This window comes from Amphiprion ocellaris, chromosome 8 (genome assembly GCF_022539595.1).
Source record: "Amphiprion ocellaris isolate individual 3 ecotype Okinawa chromosome 8, ASM2253959v1, whole genome shotgun sequence".
In the NCBI taxonomy this organism is placed as follows: domain Eukaryota; kingdom Metazoa; phylum Chordata; class Actinopteri; family Pomacentridae; genus Amphiprion; species Amphiprion ocellaris.
This window is the reverse complement of record NC_072773.1, coordinates 32,471,731-32,492,156: the sequence shown is the minus strand read 5'-3', so window position 1 is coordinate 32,492,156 and position 20,426 is coordinate 32,471,731. Positions and strand designations below refer to the sequence as shown.

General features: G+C 42.0%; 2 protein-coding genes across 2 annotated transcripts; both read left to right on the top strand.

The window, feature by feature from the left end:
• Positions 1–300: 300 nt before the first annotated feature.
• adora1b (adenosine A1 receptor b) lies at positions 301–5,781 on the top strand. Its single transcript, XM_023292513.3, has 2 exons — positions 301–1,478; positions 2,972–5,781. Exons 1-2 carry the CDS (start codon positions 1,138–1,140, stop codon positions 3,777–3,779), a joined length of 1,149 nt encoding a protein of 382 aa, XP_023148281.2. The 5' UTR covers positions 301–1,137; the 3' UTR covers positions 3,780–5,781.
• A 10,120-nt stretch (positions 5,782–15,901) lies between these two features.
• On the top strand, positions 15,902–20,368 carry mmp9 (matrix metallopeptidase 9). Its single transcript, XM_023292507.3, has 13 exons — positions 15,902–16,222; positions 16,512–16,750; positions 16,888–17,036; positions 17,154–17,282; positions 17,381–17,554; positions 17,662–17,835; positions 17,928–18,101; positions 18,196–18,351; positions 18,459–18,684; positions 18,780–18,919; positions 19,005–19,155; positions 19,412–19,515; positions 19,633–20,368. The coding sequence occupies exons 1-13, from the start codon at positions 16,085–16,087 to the stop codon at positions 19,755–19,757; spliced, it is 2,079 nt and encodes a 692-aa protein (XP_023148275.2). The 5' UTR covers positions 15,902–16,084; the 3' UTR covers positions 19,758–20,368.
• The last annotated feature ends 58 nt before the right edge of the window (positions 20,369–20,426 follow it).

Below are 20,426 nucleotides of genomic sequence, written 5' to 3'. Positions count from 1 at the left end.
TTAGAATGACCTGAATAAGTATTTGTATTTCACATTCGTGCTTGTCTGAGGTGTTGTGAAGTAAAAAGCAACCTAAGTGGGCCTTTTTAAAAAAAATTCTCTGCCTTCATATCTATGTTATTTATCCAGTCCTTATATATTTGGTGCCATTAACTGTTTTATCTGTGTTTTCTTTGTCACCTGTGGCAGAGAACTATTGCCTCACCCCTCTGCAGAACAATGGGCAGCTGAGCAAGGTTCACTAGCGTTTGGAAGGGCGTGGGAGACATGGTGGTATATGGAAAGTAAGAGTTCAGATCACCTTCGCTCTACTTCCCTGGGACGGTCCCACACAGGGCTAGAGTGGCATTTATGTATTTCTGCAAGAGAGAGAGAGATAATGAAGCAACCAGCAAAGAAGGAATAGATGGAATGAAGGCAGCAGGATTATATACCCCCATGCAACAAAGGCAGCAAATGGAACAAAAAAGGCGAGAAAAATCACACCGCTATTTTCAGCAACTGTGTTATTGCTCTTGCTGAAAGCACAACGTTGGGGGGAAGGAAGGGAGAGAGAGAGAGAGAGAGAAAGACGGAGGGAGCGTCCTCCTGCGCAGGAGCTGCATCTGTGCGCGCTTTTTTCTCCACAAGGTACTTTCTTATTTGCAGTGTTAAAAGCCTGCTTTGTTTAAAAAGAAGAAAACAACCAAAAAAGAAAAAAAGGAGAAGAAAAAACGTGGGCTGATGGGCACGAGTCGCCCTCTTGGATCCAGCATGAGGAGGATGCTGCGCTCAGGAGAAGCAGGTGTATTGAGCCAAGTGGAGGCGCAGGACGCAGAGCGAGGAGCGACGCACCACCGAGGCTGAGCCACAACACCTGCTCCAAAAAGGAAAACCCCCTCATTATTAGAGATGCTGCTGCTTAACGCACCTCTTCTTCTTCTTTTGCTTCCTCTTCTGCATGAAATAAGTGGATTTTTCGGCACAACTTCCATCTGACCAGAAGAATGAGGGCGCCGTGACACTGACGAACGCGCAGCTAATTTGGGAAATACTGTAGTGACAAATACACCTCAAGGACTGATCTGTTGGCTTGTCACACGGCTGCTTGACTGAGATCAATCCCGCTGCTTATCAAGGACATTATTATCTGCAAGGATGCCCGGGGCGCTTCTCTCAGCGGAGACCCTCTACATTGGGATGGAGGTGCTGATTGCTGTGGCGTCAGTAATCGGGAATGTGATGGTGGTTTGGGCGGTGAAAATTAATAAATCCTTGCGAGACACCACGTTTTGTTTCATTGTCTCCCTGGCTCTGGCGGATATTGCGGTGGGAGCCCTCGTCATCCCTCTGGCCATCACTATCAGCATCGGACTTCAAACTCACTTTTACAGCTGCCTGCTCGTGGCGTGCACGGTGCTGGTGCTGACGCAAAGTTCAATCCTGGCCCTCCTGGCTATTGCAATAGACCGCTATCTCAGGGTCAAGATCCCAACCAGGTAAATGCAACAAAAAGAAAAGAAGATAAATCCACATGACAGCAAGCAGATGCATCCAAAATGTGGAGATGTGATGTTGTTTGAAGTCCATCCTGAGATCTGGTGATTCCATCCTTCCATCCATGCCAGTTTCTTTGTATGGAATTAGACATGGCAGCTAAACCAGAGCATGGGTAATCAAGCAGCAGGTTTAATTAGGGCCTTGTATCCTCAGGAACATGTGTGGAAGACAAGTGACACACAAGTGGCCAGATCTGCCTGTCAGTGATGTTCAGTTCAGTCTCCCACTTGGTATTTCAGGCACATGCCACCAATGGTTTATCATCCCAGGCCCAAACACAAGGCTGGTGAAAGGCTGAACAGATAAGCTAAGTAGAAGAGGGGGAATTTATTGTCTCTGAATACTGTCTGTGGTAGCCTGAGACGTTAATCTCCTGTGTAAGACTTCCAGGCTTAAGATAGCAGTTTATCACGAGTTTTAGCTTTTGACTTCTTATTCTGTATTAAACCATCCAGGATTAATCATTTCCTCTGTCTGCAGCAACTACTTGTGTCTGTGGATTCTTGCTCGGGTTATTAAAATCACAAATTTTGCCGCTCCTTTCCCATCACGAGGTACAATAGTTGAAATTACCAATTCGTCGTGCTGCTTTCTGTCACTTTTTTTCTCACGCTTTCTGTTTTTAGATCAGCATCTGATCTCTTCCGAGCAGCCTCCCTCTAAGGCTCAGTGTGTGAATAATGATTTTCTCGCTGTGCTTAAGAGACAAGCCTAACTTAACACGTACGTCCCGAATCAATACTAATCCAACACATGGGAGCCTACCTGTGACAACCAGGCTAAATTGCAGCCTCTTGTTTTGCTTCATTTCAGCAAAGGTCAGGGTATTTTTTTAACTGCTAGCATTTCCCTTACAGTTATAACATCAGACACATTATATATCACCCATTAGTAAACTAAAAATGATCAATCGCTGCTGCACACGCTCTCCATCATGAGCTAGATCAGATAAGGGTTTTCATCTCTGCCTCGAGGCGAGTATCAGCCTGACTCTCTCTGTGTCATTTCTTGGTCACAAGGTGGGACAGCAGTGATAAGATTTTAGAGCCTCCGTGTCTTTTACCTGCTGCTTCTCACCCACAAAACACTATATGCAACGGAAAAAAAGCCAAACCTGTACAGCTGGAAGCCTGCCAAATACTGCAGCTTGGTTGTAGTGCACTGCTGTACTACATTAGAAAGTAATACTGAGCCAATTTTAGTGATTCAGCTTTGCCCTTAACAAAAGAGGCATGAAAAACAGCAGTGCAGTAAAGGCCGAGGGTTACTGATAAGGGCTTCACAGGCACACTTCAAGTGGAACTTTGTGCTGGAATGAGCTGTTAGTTAAGCGTCCAGGGGGCTTAAAGGATTCTTGTGAATCATGCCCAGCATGCGTGTCCCAGCTGTGAGGGAAAGTGCTGACATGATGCTGTGCTGTTTGCTCCTGCAGGTACAAGCGGGTGGTGACCCCTCGGCGAGCAGGCCTGGCGGTGGTGGTGTGCTGGACGGTGGCGTTCATCGTGGGTCTGACTCCCATGCTGGGCTGGAACAACCTGAAGCGCCTCCAGCAGAACGGCTCCATCAGCTCCGACCTCGTCATCACCTGCCAGTTTGAAAACGTCATCAGCATGGACTACATGGTCTATTTCAACTTCTTCGGCTGGGTGCTGCCGCCGCTGCTGCTCATGCTGCTCATCTATGCGGAGATTTTCTACATGATCCACAAGCAGCTCAACAGTAAGAAATTCACCACCAGCCACACGGACCCCAACAAGTACTATGACAAGGAGCTGAACCTCGCCAAATCTCTGGCTCTGGTGCTTTTTCTCTTCGCCATCAGCTGGCTGCCACTCCACATCATCAACTGCATCACGTTATTCTGCCCTGACTGCAAGAAGCCCATAGTGCTCCTCTACATAGCCATCCTGCTCACCCACGGCAACTCCGCTGTCAACCCAATTGTCTACGCTTTTCGCATTAAGAAGTTCCGCTCGGCCTTCCAGAAAATCTGGCAGCAGTACTTCTGCTGCAAGGACACACCGGCTCTGGAGATTCAGCCCAGCGACAGGAAGGAGATGCCCAATCCAGAGCCAGAGCAGGCGACAGCAACACAGCCCCCTCAGAAAGAAGTCCCTAAATGTGATCCACCACAGCAGCAGCAGCAGCAGCCTCCAGCAGAGCAAGAGCAGGATGAGAAGACCGAACCACCTCAGCAACCTAAAGAACATCTGCCCATATTAGAGCAGAACGCAGTCTAAGCGCAGGAAGAGAGCTGATGGCTGGAGAAGTAATGATCAGAGCACAAGCGTTGGCTCTCTCCTCAATGAATGCAGCCTAATGAGGAGCATGAATTGCTACACAGGGCTACAATGCTTCACTGATTGAGGTGACTCGGATCACTAAAAGATAATTTATCTTTACTCATGAGGGTTGTATTTACTGAAAGTTGGTCAGAGCGGGGAAAAAAAAGAAAGGTAAAAAGGGTTCCTTTAAACTTGCAATAATGAAAGTCTTTCTGACACTGGCTGTGTGTTTATCTTAGTAACAGACTGAAAACATTAAGCTTTAACTGTTCTCTTTGTTATGGTGAAACAGGTGGTGTGAACATTACAAAATGTGCAACATAAGTTATTGTGGTTGGTTAGTATCCGATTATCAAATGTTAGAACTTGTTTATACATTTACCAGAGCAGGTTAATCCTACTGCTGTGTATGTAGAAACTGACGGTGGCTAAAAGAATATGAATGTAATGATGTAAATACGAGACTGTAGCATCGCAGCTGTGAATGCTCATCTCTTCTTCAGGGTCTTAATTGCACAACAACAAGGTGGCACTATGGGAAATGATTTTTTTTGCAGCCCAGAGGTGTGTGTATGTGCTGATAGAAGGGTTGTGTAACCTGTGAACTGAGTCCTCCTGTGACCCAACAGCACTGATCCATTGCAGACAGGATGGACACCGATAAAGAACAAGCAGATGGAGGGAACGGGAGATTTTAACCTTTTAGGAGCTGCGTGCAGAAGGCTTCTAACCGCAGGACGACAGATAGTCATGGGGGAGAAAAACACTCACTGCACTTAAAGCCCATCTTTATCCAGCCTCCATGCGAGCTGCTGCTGCTGCTGCTGCTGCTGCTGCTGCTGCTGAGAGCCAGGCTTATTCCTTTTATTTTCCCCATGTGGAGAGATAATAACGTTGTGACCACTCACCACCAGAGACGGCGCCTTCCACGGCCTTATTCACTCCTTTACTGAGAATGAACTGAACTCTGTAAGTGACCCAGAAATGACAACCTGAAGATTGTGAGTATTTGCTACTCTGTAAGCTCAACATTTTTGCATAATTGCCAAACTTTGGCATCTGTAGATTAGTAATTAAACTATGTTCCACGCCACTGACTTCAAAACACTGTATGGGAATGTAATGTAATTTTTGTTTTGTCTCTTGTAAAAACTGTCCAAGACACTTCAATGATGTTCTCCTAAACTGTTGACAATCTCTCATATAGGATTACATAATTTTCTATTACAGTCATAACAAACATCTCAGTAACAGACAGTGAACATTCTGATGCTTTAATGGCTGAAAACACAACTTCAAGCAATCCACCCCACCTGTATCTTAATTTGTCTACAATCTTATATAGGCTGGGCGGACTGTACATAAATACATTTAAGAGAAAAGTGGATGAATAAATGTATAATCATATGCTTTCTATAGGTAATCCTATTTGCAAAGGTTTACAATTTTGATTCCAATTGAACAATGACATATTCATATTTGTGTTATCATTTTATGTCATTTAATAGGTTTATAAATGACTCCTGGCACAAATGCTACAACACAATCAAACCGTTTGTCGTGGAAGTTAAGACAGAAAATATCATCTGAAGGAAACGCAGTGTGTTTTTTGTTAATCCAACGAGGAAAAAATGTTAAATGAGACACTTTGCAAGTTGCAAAATCTTGACAGTGCAGACATCTTGCCATTTTTTTAACGTTTTATTTATTTATTTATAAGTTTAGACAAAGGTTGTTGTGTTGGTTGACTTTAAGCAGGAGACACAACTTGCTTGTCAACATTTAACTCAAATTACAACCCTTCCAAAACCATATTCAGAGCACTTTTGTTGGCTGAACTAAACTACGGAGTCTGGGTGCAACCTCCAAGTCTGTGTTATCAGAGTGTGTGCTTTGTATGACAACATTCACCATCTCTGTGACAATATGTTCCATAAATGTTCATCTTCTTTTACAAGGGTTGCCTCCCAAGATGTTTAACTTTGTGATGTATAACTTACAGACAGGGCACAAAATCCTAGTGCACTTGTTTAGTCACTTTAAAAAGTAGCTACCATCAATATTTTGATGTTAACATGGGTGTTTATCACCATGTGAAAGATGTGACAGTTGATTATTGGACAACTCTGCAGATCCCCTTTGCTGGAGGTAGGGTAGTCTTAGCTTTTGGTTTTGGTTGTCTGGCCCTCAGGAAACCACAAGACTTAGCTGCTTTGGTTCAGTCTGACTATGCCGTTTATCTGAATGAGTTTGCATTCAGCAGAGGAAGAGGAAAAGATTTTACTTATTAGCTAGCAAAGGTCAAATGAGGGCTAAAAGCTCCAGTATGGTAATGTTGTTGCCTATCTTAGGATATGTGAATAGCAGCTGCTTGTTTACAGTTTTGCCATATTAACTTAAAGGTCCAGTGTTAAGGATTTACCGGGATTTATCAGCAGAAATAAAAATAGTAATATTCAGAATTCGCGTATAATCAACTGGCATAAGAATCACTGTGTTTCCATTATGTTAGAGTGGATGAAGGTCCTCTACCATAGAGTCTGCCTTGTTGCATCACCATGCAGCAGCACAAAATAGACAAACCAAAGACTGGATCGAAAGAGGGTTTTTCATGTTTTTACGTTATTAGCAATCACGACATACGTAGAAAGCACAAGAGGGACATTTATTTAGTTGCATTCTGCAGCTCCACAGCCAAGTGCCTCTAAATAGTGCCCTTTAAAAGGTAATAATATGCCAATTTTGAGTTTACACCTCATCTTTGCTGCTCCTGAATGGCCAAAAAACAGTTCTGAAGACTGGAACTGGTAGCTCTTATGCGTTTTCCTTCTAACCTCTTTCTACATACTAAGGGAGGATTCACCCAAACACAACCACATACCCAGTGCATCTATTTGGAGTACTTCTTTTCAAATATACAGGTTCTTTCTACCTGTTCAGACCTTTTTACGAGTCATCACTTCTTGAGTTGCAATTATTCCACAGCAATCAACACTTTAAAGCCTTCAGCTTTTTATTGGTACCTTACTGCAGCTCAGTGGTGCTGTCAAAATTCTCATTAACGTGCTGCAATAAGGCAGCGAGTGGCTGTTAGATAACAGTTGAGAGTTGTCACAGCCCTGACAGCCCATTTCTCCTCTCAGTATATGAATTCCTTTGATATTTGGAGACGTATGAAGTTCCTGAAAAGACCGAGTAATCCCAGTGATGACTGCTCACCCTGACTGTGTCTGCAAGGTCTCCTCCTCACAAGCTGTCAACAGACTCACTTCAGTCTCCTTTTTTCAGATACAACACATGTCCAGAATCCATAGAGCAGAAGATGTGCTGTATGTGCACGTTTTAACATTGACCAGAACGCTTTTGTAAATCAATGAACCGGTTCAATGGTATTATAACAGTAATCGTTGAATCTGTGAGGCTATTTTTATCATGTGGGCTTTCAGGAGGAGCTAGAATATCAAGAGGATGCAGACTTAAGATAAGAACAGCAAATAAGAGGAAAGGAAACACTGGAGCTGTGTATTTCTAATAGACCAGCAGAGGTGACCTTTCCCCACAGCAGCCTAGTGTCCTTGGGGGTAATGTGTTAACCGCAGATCCTGAGGGAGGGACACGAATCTCTATTTACACACTTTATATTTTCATTCTGCAGTAAAAACCAAATGCAGTTCAAGCTACCTTCAAGCTACTACGAATCCATTTAGTAAATGCTGATTGGTGCACCTTTGCAAGGAAAATTCCTAAGAGATGCGTATTGTGGTGATTGTGTTTTTGAAAAGGATGGGAAACTAATATGTAACAGAAAAGGGTACAAATGACCTCCACACTTCTGAACCTGCCCTCATCTCCTCTGGTGAAATGCACAGATGTGGATCGATATTTTTTTTCTGGGTGGTTTGTTTCAGTCTTGTTCAGGTCAATAAGAGCTTTGTACATTTGCCGGAGCTTTCCAGTCCTCCAAAGACTCCCTGTAGCTCCAGTAAGGCAGGCTGAAAGGGGGGGAAATGCACAGCATAATATTTATGCCCCTGTAAAGAGCTTTTTCCATTAAAAATAGAGGAGTGGTTTGATCTACCTGAGCTGTGATCAGGCGTCATGAATAAGCTAGCGTGTTATGCCCCCGGTGCCGCTGCACAACAGGAAACACAGCTCCCTGTCAGAGCTCTTTACAGTATATACCATCACAACATCTGTCTTAGGGAGCAGCTGTAACACGGAGCTGTGGAAACTGCAAGAAGGATAAACCCTACTTTAAGGAGGTTTTTGTCAAGTCATGCCAGCCTTCACAGTGTGGTGGCGTCCAGCACGGAGCAATATCCACTGTCACATAAATGTAATCGTTGGTTTTGTTTGTTCTGCATGTATGACTTCACTGAGATGCAATCGGTCATAAAAACAAGGCCAACAGTTCTGCCTCTGCTGAAATAGCATCTGTGTCAGACTCATCTGTTACGATACAGCAGTGTGGGAACATCAATTCCTGGTTGGCATCGCAGCTAATGAGAGGCTGCAGCCAAAATGATGAGCATGAAAATGAGAAGTTGGAAAAAAAAATACGGGTGGATGCAAATTTGCAACAGATGGAAAATTTGCATTTATCACCAACTGAACACTGTCTGTTGGGATGCGATGACACACAACATATCAATTGTCTTTTACTGTCCTACAGAAATGGTTTCCATCTGCTCACTGAACCTCAAAAAAACACCAATAGGCTGTCAGAATGTTCAAACCATTCAGCAAAACGGCATTAGGGTGCTGCAAATAAAACAAACTCCTTTCCCACTAACAATCAATTATTCACCAAACAGGCTTACAAAATTAGAACAACATCAATATTTTATCTCCTATTTTAAAAGAAAATCCGATTTCTGCCTTAGGAGGTATCCTGACAGCACAGCCTTGAATCAGGGTTGTAGAATTTAGAGGAGCTTTGCCTCCTGTGTGAACCCAGACTAAAGAAAAGACGCAGTAAATCGCTCACAGGGCTTCATTGAAATGACATTTTTACGGAGCAGGTTGAGCAGCGATGAATTGCTGCTTTGTTAGTGGCGTAATTCACTTCCTATGGGTAAATGAGAGATACTCCAAATGCAGTATGTGGCTGTTAAAGCTCGATGCTGCATTTTCTTTCTGACACTAATTCCCTGTACCAGAGCTCTACTTCTAACTCCCCTTTGCCCTCACTGACTGTCCTGATGACAGAGTGCCACCTGCTGGAAAACTGAGAGGAGAAGTGCTGTTGATCCAACTCACATCTGGTTGCCTCATGAAGCTTCTCTTCTTCTCATGGGGCAAGAATACAGGAAAAAAAACACAACAATAAAAAAAAAAACAGGATTCACTGGTGCACATGACAAAGTCACTCTTCATCCATAATAACATGGTGCAGATTTAACCACCACATTATAAATATTGTTACTAAGTAAGAAGGAGCACATGTTGGGTAAACTGGACTTGTGGTTCATGCAGTTCAGCAGAGAAAAAACAAAATGAAGAATTTGTGCTTCCATAGAACTCACAGTTGAATTGACAAGATAGTGTATCATCTGTTTTTATCACAAACAAAGTGTCTGTGTATCTCTTTAGATTTTTGAGCATGAAAGAACTTCTTGAAGTTGTTGACTATCTTGAAGTGATGCTACAGGTATGATGGCGATAATGTTCCCTCATCCCTCTAAGGCCACCCACCACTCTGTTCAAAATGTTGTTCCTGTTGTCGAGGGACCCACTCATGAACTTCAGTGTGATGTTCCTACGAGTTAAACACACTGTGGATTCTGTTTGTAGATTTTAATGCTGCACTCCTCAGGCATTTTAAACAGGCCACTGATGGTAAAAATGTTTGCTGTCCAATGTAGTGACACAGCAGAGCCATCAGCAGATGTGTAACCACAAGCAGTAATTTCAGGGCTACAGAAGCTTTTGCTGCATTACAGGAAAATGACACAGCATGAGCACAACAGCGTAGTTTTTTGTCCCCGGGGGTAAATGTAGCATTTATCTTAGGCCATGCCAGTTCAAACCTCGACAACCCCACACACAGTAACAGAAACTCAAATCCCCCCCAAAAACACATCAGACGGAGGGATAATTGCCTGCCTCGACAAGTCTGAACCAAAGTGTGCCGAGGCAGCTGAAGTGCTGGCCTGACTCACTTCCCGCCTGCTATCAGCTGATTGTCTTTTATCAAGAAGGGGAAATTCCCGTCTCCTTTCCCATTTCTGAAACAGTGGTTTTTAAAACCTGCTGAATGGACTTAACCATACACAGCTTCTTCAGTCTATTTTTGGGGGGGAGTATTAGGTCACAAATGCCTTTTTTTCTGTTTTGGTTTGCAGCCCCGCTGTTCCTTGCGGCAGATTTTTAAAAAACAACTCTTTAAAAAAGTTATGAAGGCGTTGGTCCATATGCAGTTAAAGAAGCAATAATAATATTCAGTGCAATCAGAGCTCCCATCGTGGCCCGTGGTGTCCCTCCTTGTGGCTGTGCCTTGGATGGCACCCGCCCACAGAGGCCACTGCTTATGACTGGCAGTAATTAGCTTTTAATGGTGGTGGTGAAAGATGGCTGTCCATAAAGTCAACACAACTCCGCCTGCCTCAACTTGTTCTGCACTGGCAGCAGACACAGTCTGCCCTCACGCCTGGCTCCGAGCCAAGCCCTCTATTATATAATTACATGAACTCATACAAATTGCCTACAGTGTCACTTAAAATTATATCTCCCCAGGCTGCCTGAAGGCCCAGGGGGTGGGGTGCCAACCATGAACCACAGTGTCCCCACTTCACTTCCTGCTGGGGACCTCTGCTCCTTCTCTGACTCCTTTTGTTTTCTGTCACTATCTAATAAGCTTCTGTCTGTCCTCAGGATATTTTCAAACTGGTGACATATGTACACAACTAGGATGGCATGTTTGATTGTCAAAGCCCCAAAATGACCCAATGAAGCACCAAGAATGTTATAATCAAGAACATATCAACACAAGGTTCCTGCAATAATGACTTGCATCCCGTTGGTGTAGAAAAATTGCATGAAATCTGTGGGTCTGAGACCTTTCTGTCACATCCTGTTTAAGTCATCAGTGCCACTGTGTCCCAATCCTGTGGAGTACCTGAGTGGAAGCAGAGGAAGTGCACACTTCTGGTTTATAGCTGCCTCCAAAAGACTCTGAGCCACAGTTACAGGAAAGAAAATGGTGAAAAACTTTCCATGTAGGCTTTAACAGCTGTGATCAAGCTGCTTTGATTCCTTCTGGTGTAGTAGAACATCATTTCTCTGTATCATTTGGAAAATAGCCGAAATCTGCTAATGACGTCCAGATGATGTCTTCAGATTTCAAAAGCATTACATTAAGACAGTTATGCAGATTTTTTTATTCATTTATTTAATTTTTTTTCAATATTTAATGTAAGCCTTTGTTTTATGTTGTTCATTCTGGGCTGGACGTGACTGAGGATGACACACCACTATGAGAATCAGCATTTTCATGATCATTCAGCAATTAAAAGCCCAACAGTGCATTGGAAAACGTTAGAATTTATATTTATATGACTAATATCAGCATATATCATGCCCTTATAATCCCTCTTTTGTATCTCCTAATCTTCACAACATATTTATAGAGGGCTACAATCAAATACTGTGCGTATGTGTTTGCACAGTAAAGAAAAAAATATTCCCAAAGGTGACTAATAGTCTAGATTTTGATAAAGTGATTGTTGAAGCAGAAGTAAGACTCTTGGCTGCTGTTCCAGGGAAACATGAGTCAAAGCCAAGAGCTCTTCCAAGCCCATTCAGATGACTGTACAAAACTTACGAAGTTTCTTAATGGAATTATTTCTGTCCAACTTTTAACATTGACTTATGATTCATTACAGACAAGTTGCTATATGAGTGACATTTGAGGGCTCAGAGGGCGCAACATGGTTTCCGCCTTGGCGATTGCTTGTTTTGATTACTTTTTGTTTTGGTTGTGTCATTTGTTTTGTTTGTTGTGCTCTAAGGATCTTTGTGTGCCAGTTTCACCCACAAACATGCATAGTATCCCGACAAATTGCAAAGGGTTACGAATATTCAGACACAACACGTCGGACGAGCTGCTCAGTACTGTTTTGGATTCATTGTTACTGTAATAATGAAGCGAACAACCCAGAGTGATCACAAATAAAACAAAAGGAAACACAGAGGCTCTCTGAGAAAGCCAAAATAAACTGTTGTGAGAGTTTAGTGGGGTATGAAAACAAAACTGTTCCCAGAATAACTGCGAGGCGCAGCAGACTCAGCAGGGCCTGGTAAAGTACCTGGACGTGGTGATGGGGTAACATTTCCTCCACATCAAACACAGTGACGGTCCTGTGTGTTGCACAGTCTCCGAGTCCCACCGCAAAATCAACAAACCAGCCGTCATAAAACACAACACAGCTGAATTAGGGAGCTGACCAGAGAACCACATCAACCGTGGCAGACAGGAAGTGATTTTTGCATTTATAACCGCCTGCTAGAAACATACCATAAGACATAAACAGTTTGCTTTAACAAGGCATTTTAAACTAAACAAGGACTGTCACAATTAAGAACAGAGTTGCAAAACTTGCTGTACAGTGCTGAACTGGAAACACTACAGAATCTAGGCCAGCTGATGGAAATTAGGGCGTGATATATGTTGAGTTTTGGTGGAATACACTAGACTCAGAGTTTTCTCCTTAAGCTAGTGCTGACCTTAAAATGCCAACATCCATGCAGTGTGTTACAGTGTTTTTGTAATATTCTGCCTCTCTGTATGTTTTTCCTGCAGTTCCAGGAAAAACAGAGAAATGTTACAAATGACGACTTTTTTGGTATTACGTGGCATTTTCACGGTTAACTTAATCATAAAAATCCCACCCACGTGAGTATAGAGGGGCTCGCTGCTCTGCTCTGACATTATCCAGCTCCCTGATGACGCAGTTGGCCACCTCATACAGCTCCATGGTTGGTGCCAACAGGCTGTGCCACGATTGAGGGCAATTTTGGGAAGAATGCCACGCAAAAAAAAAAAATGTGTATTTTTTCGAGGTTCTGTGTCAGACGTCTTTTTGGAAGCAGAGTGGCGAAACTAAATGAAATGTGGCATTTGTTAAAATGCATGGAGCCATGTTCATTAAACCTTTGACGCCATGCAAAATCAGTGGCAGATGTTTTCAAAGGAGGTCTGGGGATCCTCCGAGGAGCCACACAAAACCAGAAATAACCTTAGGATTGTGCCTGAATGAACAAAACACATTAAATAAAAGAAGGTTTGTGTCAGCTTATGGTTTAAGTGGGATAGAACTGCTATAGTGTGCACGAAAATGATACTGTGTGACTAAAAATGTAGAAAAATATAGAAGTGTGCAATGCTACTACATTACAGCTGACATTTTGTGTCCAAATGCCCAAATGTCTGATAAATGCACTTGTCTATACCCACTTAACCCTCATGTTGGCCTGTGGGTCAAGTTGACCCGTTTTAATGTTTGAAAATGTGGAGAAAAAAATATATTTTCACAGTGAAACTTCTGATGTCCACATTTTCAACATTTTTGCCAACTTTTTGAACATTTTGTGGTGGAAAAAAAGAAATGCTAAAAAAATGTTTCTTAAGAACATTCACAAAAAAATCAACTAAAATCCAGCGAAATTTGCTGGATTTTGGTTGAATTTTTTTTTTGGTGAATGTTCTTAAAGAAAATATTATAAGTTTTACTGATATATATGTAATCATTTCAGATATATTTAGGATTTTTTGGGAGATTTGTACTCATTTTTTGAAAATATTTACAAGAATTTTCTTGCCAAATTTGAGGGATTTTTTTAAAAAATAAAACTTTTAAGGAAATATTTTAAGGAATTATTGGAGTTTTCTTCCTGATAGTTTTGCAAATTTTCAGAAATTTGGGGAATTTTTTTGCTGAATTTTTGGATTTTTTTCTGTCAGGAAACAATATTTTTTTGGTGCCCGTAAATGAGGAGAAGAGGAGGGTTAAAAATATTATATTTTCAGTTCAGGGGCAATTATATTGAATATTTTCTAAGAACAATGTGCCAGGTTTGTTACTACAATACCATAAGACTGTTGGCAAAAGGCAGCAATATCAGAGGAAGAAAATTAACATTTTAAATCCCTCTTTAAACCAAATGTCTTTTGATCTATTAGTATCATTGTGAACGTCTGGAGAGGTATGTGTGTTATCAGGAGTGGGAACATACATGAAAGGCTTAAACTGTACTCATGAGTAGATTATAGTGATATGCAAAAGACAGTGTGTATTGCTATTGCTGCTGTTTGTGGGGAAAATCACTATAAATATCAGAAATATAATTATGGAAACGGGAAGACATGCTTAATGTGAAGAAGGTGACGACATTTCAATAAAGGATATGCATGTCAAAATGTGTGAGACATCAACCACATCAGGAAACCATTAATTTCAAAAAGAGGAAGCATATCTTTCTCATCACACTGCAGGTCCAAAAATTCTCACCTCCTCTTCACTGATAGGTACAACATTTCTTTTACCATAAAAGGCAAGTAACTGGAGAATTTGTAAGACAGAGGGTGTGCACCACTTAATTCTCACACTTAAAGTCAGTTACAGCCAATGTTTTTGTATGTATTCACATACTGCCTTCCTCTATCCACTTTACACAGTGTATTTAGATTGTGTGCATCAGTTGAAAAGGCTTGTTTATTTTCCTACATCTGAAAACGCTGCGGACAACTAAGTAAACATGTTTGCATGAAAAGAGAGGATGTCAGCAGTGTGTTCGCTGAAAAAGAAAGAGGAAAAAAAGCCCCTCATCGGCAGCTTTGGCCATTCATGTGGGAATGGAATGAGTCACGATATGCTGGCTGAGACACATCCTTGCCCACCTTGATGCTCACAGAACCCAAAATATCAACATATACACAGAATACACACTCCTGTGCATAGCAGATGCTCTCAAGATTAAGAGATTAACGCACAAATTGTTTTTGAGGACAAAAAGTTAAAGGCATATCTGTGTTTTGAAGTGTATTTGGCACAAGACTTTAAATGTTATGTAACAGAAATGTGCAAGGGAGAAAGGTAAGATCCCCTTTGTAGGAAAAATACAAAACACTTGATGCAATACTTATTACCAAACAAGACATGCAAGTCATTGCTAATAAATTGGCTCATTTAGGGGATGAAGTCAGAGGCATTAGGTGTGCAGTGATGATGAAACAGCAAGTTCCCAAAAATCTGGTCTGTGAACATAGTGTATTGTTAAATATCTCAATTAAAAACAATTAATCCAGTAAAGACAAGCTTTCACGGGTGATCTGACTACATAATACAGCAGAAAGCATGTTTTTCCGGTTTTCTTGTGAGAATCTACTTTTGGATTGACCTAGTTTGACATTTTATTTGGTGCCAACTTTAGATAAAGAGGAAATAAATTTATATTTATGAAACAAAGGGGGAACCAAGCTTTTTATGTCAATACCTTACGCATATAAATAACAGAAGTGTCTGACTGGGTCCCATGATCAGTCTGCTGTACTGTAAAATACATGAATATATAAAACAGAGCCGTTTCCATGAATCAAAAGAATCACAACAATGCACACTCTAAAACAAGTGTTTATGCTCTTGTTTTGTTATTTCCTGACAGTTTTAATGTTGTAAATTTCAATGGTAATAGCAGCTTTAAGAGCTTTCAGACTAATTTGTCAATTGGTTAATGATTTGTGTGGGTTTGCAGGAAACAGGCATTATTTTATTAACATGGCATAAAACACACATCCTAATTTGCAATAATTGTTCTTATCCACCACTACCATTGTTCAGGCGGTACCACGCCCTCAAAATATCAAAATATCTCCAAAAAAGTACCATTAGTGAACCACTCATTAGGTGTTAGGTAAGGCTAAATGTGGATATTTTGGAAATTCCCCATGTCCATTCAACCGATACGGTCTGTCAAGATGTAAGTAGGAGGACTGAGGTTAGTAGTAGGCGGGGACGAGGTTAAGTGACTAAGACTCTTTGGTGCATAAATACAAGGTCCACAACCCCAACCAAGAGCACAAAGCAGAGAGACAATAAGAGCCACCAGTCAAAACAAAGAAGGAAGACAACCAAGACTGAAGGAGACACACCGTTGATCCTCAGGGGAGACGCATTTTGAATTTTTTGGTGTGACTGAGCACTTGCTGACTCCAAACTCTAGATTTTTGAGTATTTGGGAACAGCAGTACAGTAGATCTCATCATGAGATTCTGTGCTTCAGTTGCGTGTTTGCTTTTGGGGATAAGTGTGCAGGTGATATGGAGCGTTCCCCTCAAGTCCAAGTTTATCACCTTCCCAGGAGACATCCTCAAAAACATGACTGATTCGGAGCTGGCAGAAGTGAGTAGCAGATGGTTTATTTTGTCCTGATTGAAATTCAGAAACAGGATGCAATCAAGCTGTGCAGGAAACTAATTACCTGCATGGAGATGCCTATAACAATACTAATGAAAATATATTTTTTCTAAAGCTACATGATTGTGTTAGAGTGAAAGCAGATGTCATATTACATGATAGAATATTTTTTAATTCTTTAAAAAAAAAAAAAAAAAAAAAAACATTTTTTTTAGTCAGATTCATATGAAATCATCTAGTTGCATTCACTGATGTGGTTTTTCATGTGCTCCAGAATTATTTAAAGAAGTTTGGCTACATGGACACCCTGCACCGCAGTGGTTTCCAGTCGATGGTGTCCACTTCCAAAGCTTTGAAGAGGATGCAGAGGCAGATGGGGCTGGAGGAGACTGGGGAGCTGGATAAGTCAACCCTAGAAGCCATGAAACAACCTCGCTGTGGGGTTCCCGATGTGGCCAACTATAAAACCTTTGATGGAGACCTCAAATGGGACCATAATGATGTTACTTATAGGTGAGTAGAAAGCAAGAGTCAATGACATTTTGGCACCATTTAGAAGGCATCTCAAGTTTCTGATGAGACTTTATCATCAAATATCTTCATTAACACCATCAGTTACACTTCATATGTCATTCTGCACTCCTCCACAGGATATTAAATTATTCTCCAGACATGGAGAGCTCTCTGATCGATGACGCCTTCGCCCGAGCCTTCAAGGTGTGGAGCGATGTGACCCCTCTGACCTTTACCCGACTCTTCAGCGGCGAGGCTGACATCATGATTTCATTTGGAAAAGCCAGTATGTGCTTGTAGATTTAACTCGTTTTGTACATACTGATGTCTCATAGTTGCATTTTGTGCGAAACACAAGTATAAAATCAAACATAGATATGTTATTATTTGATTTATTATTTAGATCACGGCGACCCATACCCATTTGATGGTAAGGATGGCCTTCTGGCCCATGCCTACCCTCCGGGTCCGGATATGCAAGGAGATGCCCACTTTGACGATGATGAGCACTGGACCCTGGGAAAAGGACCAGGTAATCACACAACATGTGGTATAGTGTACAGTTGCCTCCCCCTAGTGTTCACGTAAAGGATTTTTTCACCACATGTACAATCCTTTCTATCTCCTCAGCTGTGAAGACTCGCTATGGGAATGCAGATGGTGCTATGTGTCACTTCCCCTTCACCTTTGAGGGCAAATCTTACACCACCTGTACCACTGAAGGCCGCACAGACAACCTGCCATGGTGCTCAACCACAGCTGACTACAACAGGGACAAGAAATTCGGCTTCTGCCCAAGTGAACGTAAGCTTGGCAATTTATTCTCCAGAGCAACGCACAGGTCAAAAGGTCATTTGCTTTTGCGAGATGCTGACTCACCTATCCCTGCCCTTAATTCTCATACCCGACAGTTCTGTACACATTCGGAGGAAATGCCGACGGAGCTGAGTGCGTCTTCCCTTTCATCTTTCTGGGGGAGGAGTATGACAGCTGTACCACAGAGGGTCGCAGTGATGGCTACCGCTGGTGCGCCACCACGGACAACTTTGACAAAGACAAGAAATTTGGATTCTGTCCCAGTCGTGGTGAGTGGCAGGAAACCCTGTGCATAAATGCTGCCACAATGGCTTGTTTTTTTTGTTTGACTGTTGTTGTTGTTGTGTCTCTGTTTGTCCAGACACTGCTGTCATTGGTGGAAACTCAGAGGGAGAGCCCTGCCACTTCCCCTTCGTGTTCCTGGGTCAGAAGTATACCTCATGCACAAGCGAGGGACGAGGAGATGGCAAGCTGTGGTGCGGCACCACTGACAACTATGATGAAGACAAGAAATGGGGCTTCTGTCCCGACCAAGGTAAGTAAGACGGAGAAATCTGTGCAGATTAAAATGCAATAGATTTTTATTTTCCTTATAAATTCATTGATAATGTTTCTGATATGTTTTCCAGGTTATAGTCTGTTCCTGGTGGCAGCCCACGAGTTTGGTCATGCCCTTGGCCTGGATCACTCCAGCATTAGAGAGGCTCTGATGTACCCCATGTACAGCTATGTGGAGGACTTCTCTCTGCATGAAGACGACATCGAAGGCATCCAATATCTCTATGGTAAGATCATGACAAACTCCTTTATTGTGCTACATCAGATCAAAATGTTCGCATTTCCAATTTCTTCACAATTTTCCTCAAACAACACTGTTTTAATTTATTTTCAGGAAGCAAAACTGGCCCTGACCCCAACCCTCCTAAGCCCAACCCCCCAACCAAAACTCCCTACCCAGACCCCGATGACACTGACCCAACGGATGAGCCTGAACCCACCGAGCCCACCACTACCACCACCGCCGTAACCCCTGTGGATCCGACCAAAGACGCCTGCAAGATTACCAAATTCGACACCATCACTGTGATTGCAGGAGAACTCCATTTCTTCAAAGATGGGTGAGCAAATCATTCTAGTTTATGTTTGTCAAATATGTGAGGATAAGATATTCACCTTCAGGAATACTGATGTGCTCATTTTGCTCGATCAACAGACTTTACTGGAAGATGTCAAGTGGGAGAGAAACAGGACTCAAGGGACCCTTTTCCATTTCTGACAAGTGGACAGAGCTGCCAGCTGTCATTGACTCTGCCTTTGAGGACCTTCTGACCAGGAAACAATACTTCTTCTCAGGTAATGATGCCTCACATCAGCATTTAATTGACCACTAACACATTAGCCAAAAGTGCTGATGATCACATCAATTTTCTTTCTTCAGGGACTAGATTCTGGGTGTACCAAGGAAAGAACGTTTTGGGTCCTCGCAGCATTGAGAAGCTCGGGCTGCCCAACACCATTCTGAAGGTGGAGGGAGCTCTGCAGAGGGGCAAAGGCAAAGTGCTGCTCTTCAGTGGAGAGAACTACTGGAGGTGAATTACAATTCTGCCTTTTGTATAATTAAATGTGTAACTCTCCAGCAGACAGCGATTTTTTGCATTTAAGTGAAAAACAACGGGTTGTTTTTGCCATTTCTTAGGGAGAACCTCTGGAGGTGTGTTTAAACTCTGCCTTTAGTGCATTTAAATGTGTAAATCTGCTGGATTTTTTGCATCTAACAGAAGAACAACCAATTGTTTTGGGATGCTAATGCATTATCTAACATGATTTTGCATCTGATTAATACAGGCTTGATGTTAAGGCCCAGAAAATCGACAGAGGCTACCCCAGATATACTGATACCTACTTTGGTGGTGTCCCTAATGACGCTCATGATGTGTTCCACTACAAAGGTGAATAAACCTATGCATTTGTAATATTTATCCACAAGCCTTAATAATCAAAATCTACAAAAAGCTAGGGACCCTCATCTGCATTCTGTTGCTTTAAAATCTATTTTTCTCTTTTAGATCACATCTATTTCTGCAGAGATCGCTTCTACTGGCGGATGAACTCCCGCAGGCAGGTGGACCGTGTTGGCTATGTGAAATATGACCTCCTCAACTGCTCAGATGCCTCCGGCACTCGCTACTGAGGAGATGAACACACAGATGAGCTGGAAATTGTCTGTAATGTGGCAGCACCTATTTCTCTCTTTCTCTCTGTGCAGGTGTCAGGGAGAATGTGATGCAGTGTTTATGTATAGCGCCTGTTGTAAGATGTGTGTGCTTTCTGAGATGTGAATAATTAGGCCTTCATTGATGTTGACCGATTACAAAACATGCAGCATTGGCCTAAATATAAGTACAGGAACGCAAATTGCAACCTTTGGCACTGCCCTGCCCTCAGTCTGATAATCTGTGAACTGATGGTTATTGTGGCCTATAACCACAACTTTCCTATTCTCAAACGCTGTCTGGATCAGATTTGTCCAGATTTGCTGAATAATTCTTATGTCTGACAGGCTCAGACTCTTAACAGTATTGGATTATTTTGGTATTTATAGCAATATCTAATATTATTTTTGTGTCTCAAGCTTATTTGTTTTGTACGTTTTTTGTTTCCTGAAAATGGCTTCAGAGCCACTTTACTTGCACTGGAAGACAATGCTTGTCTCCTTCACTGAAATTATTTATGAGTCTAGTACAATTTTTTGTATTAAAGTTTCAACTTTCGATGCAATAAACATTTCATGAGAACAACTTACCCCTGCCTGCAGTCTCAGTCATTCACTAAAACTCTGGATTTTCTGAAGTCCACATCC

Excerpts from the sequence above, each read along its gene's own strand:
- adora1b (XM_023292513.3), top strand. The coding sequence starts at position 1,138 with ATGCCCGGGGCGCTTCTCTCAGCGGAGACCCTCTACATTGGGATGGAG. Across the intron at positions 1,479-2,971 it reads AGGGTCAAGATCCCAACCAG|GTACAAGCGGGTGGTGACCC; the intron begins GTAAATGCAACA and ends TTGCTCCTGCAG.
- mmp9 (XM_023292507.3), top strand. The coding sequence starts at position 16,085 with ATGAGATTCTGTGCTTCAGTTGCGTGTTTGCTTTTGGGGATAAGTGTG. Across the intron at positions 16,751-16,887 it reads CATAATGATGTTACTTATAG|GATATTAAATTATTCTCCAG; the intron begins GTGAGTAGAAAG and ends ACTCCTCCACAG. Across the intron at positions 17,037-17,153 it reads GATTTCATTTGGAAAAGCCA|ATCACGGCGACCCATACCCA; the intron begins GTATGTGCTTGT and ends TTTATTATTTAG.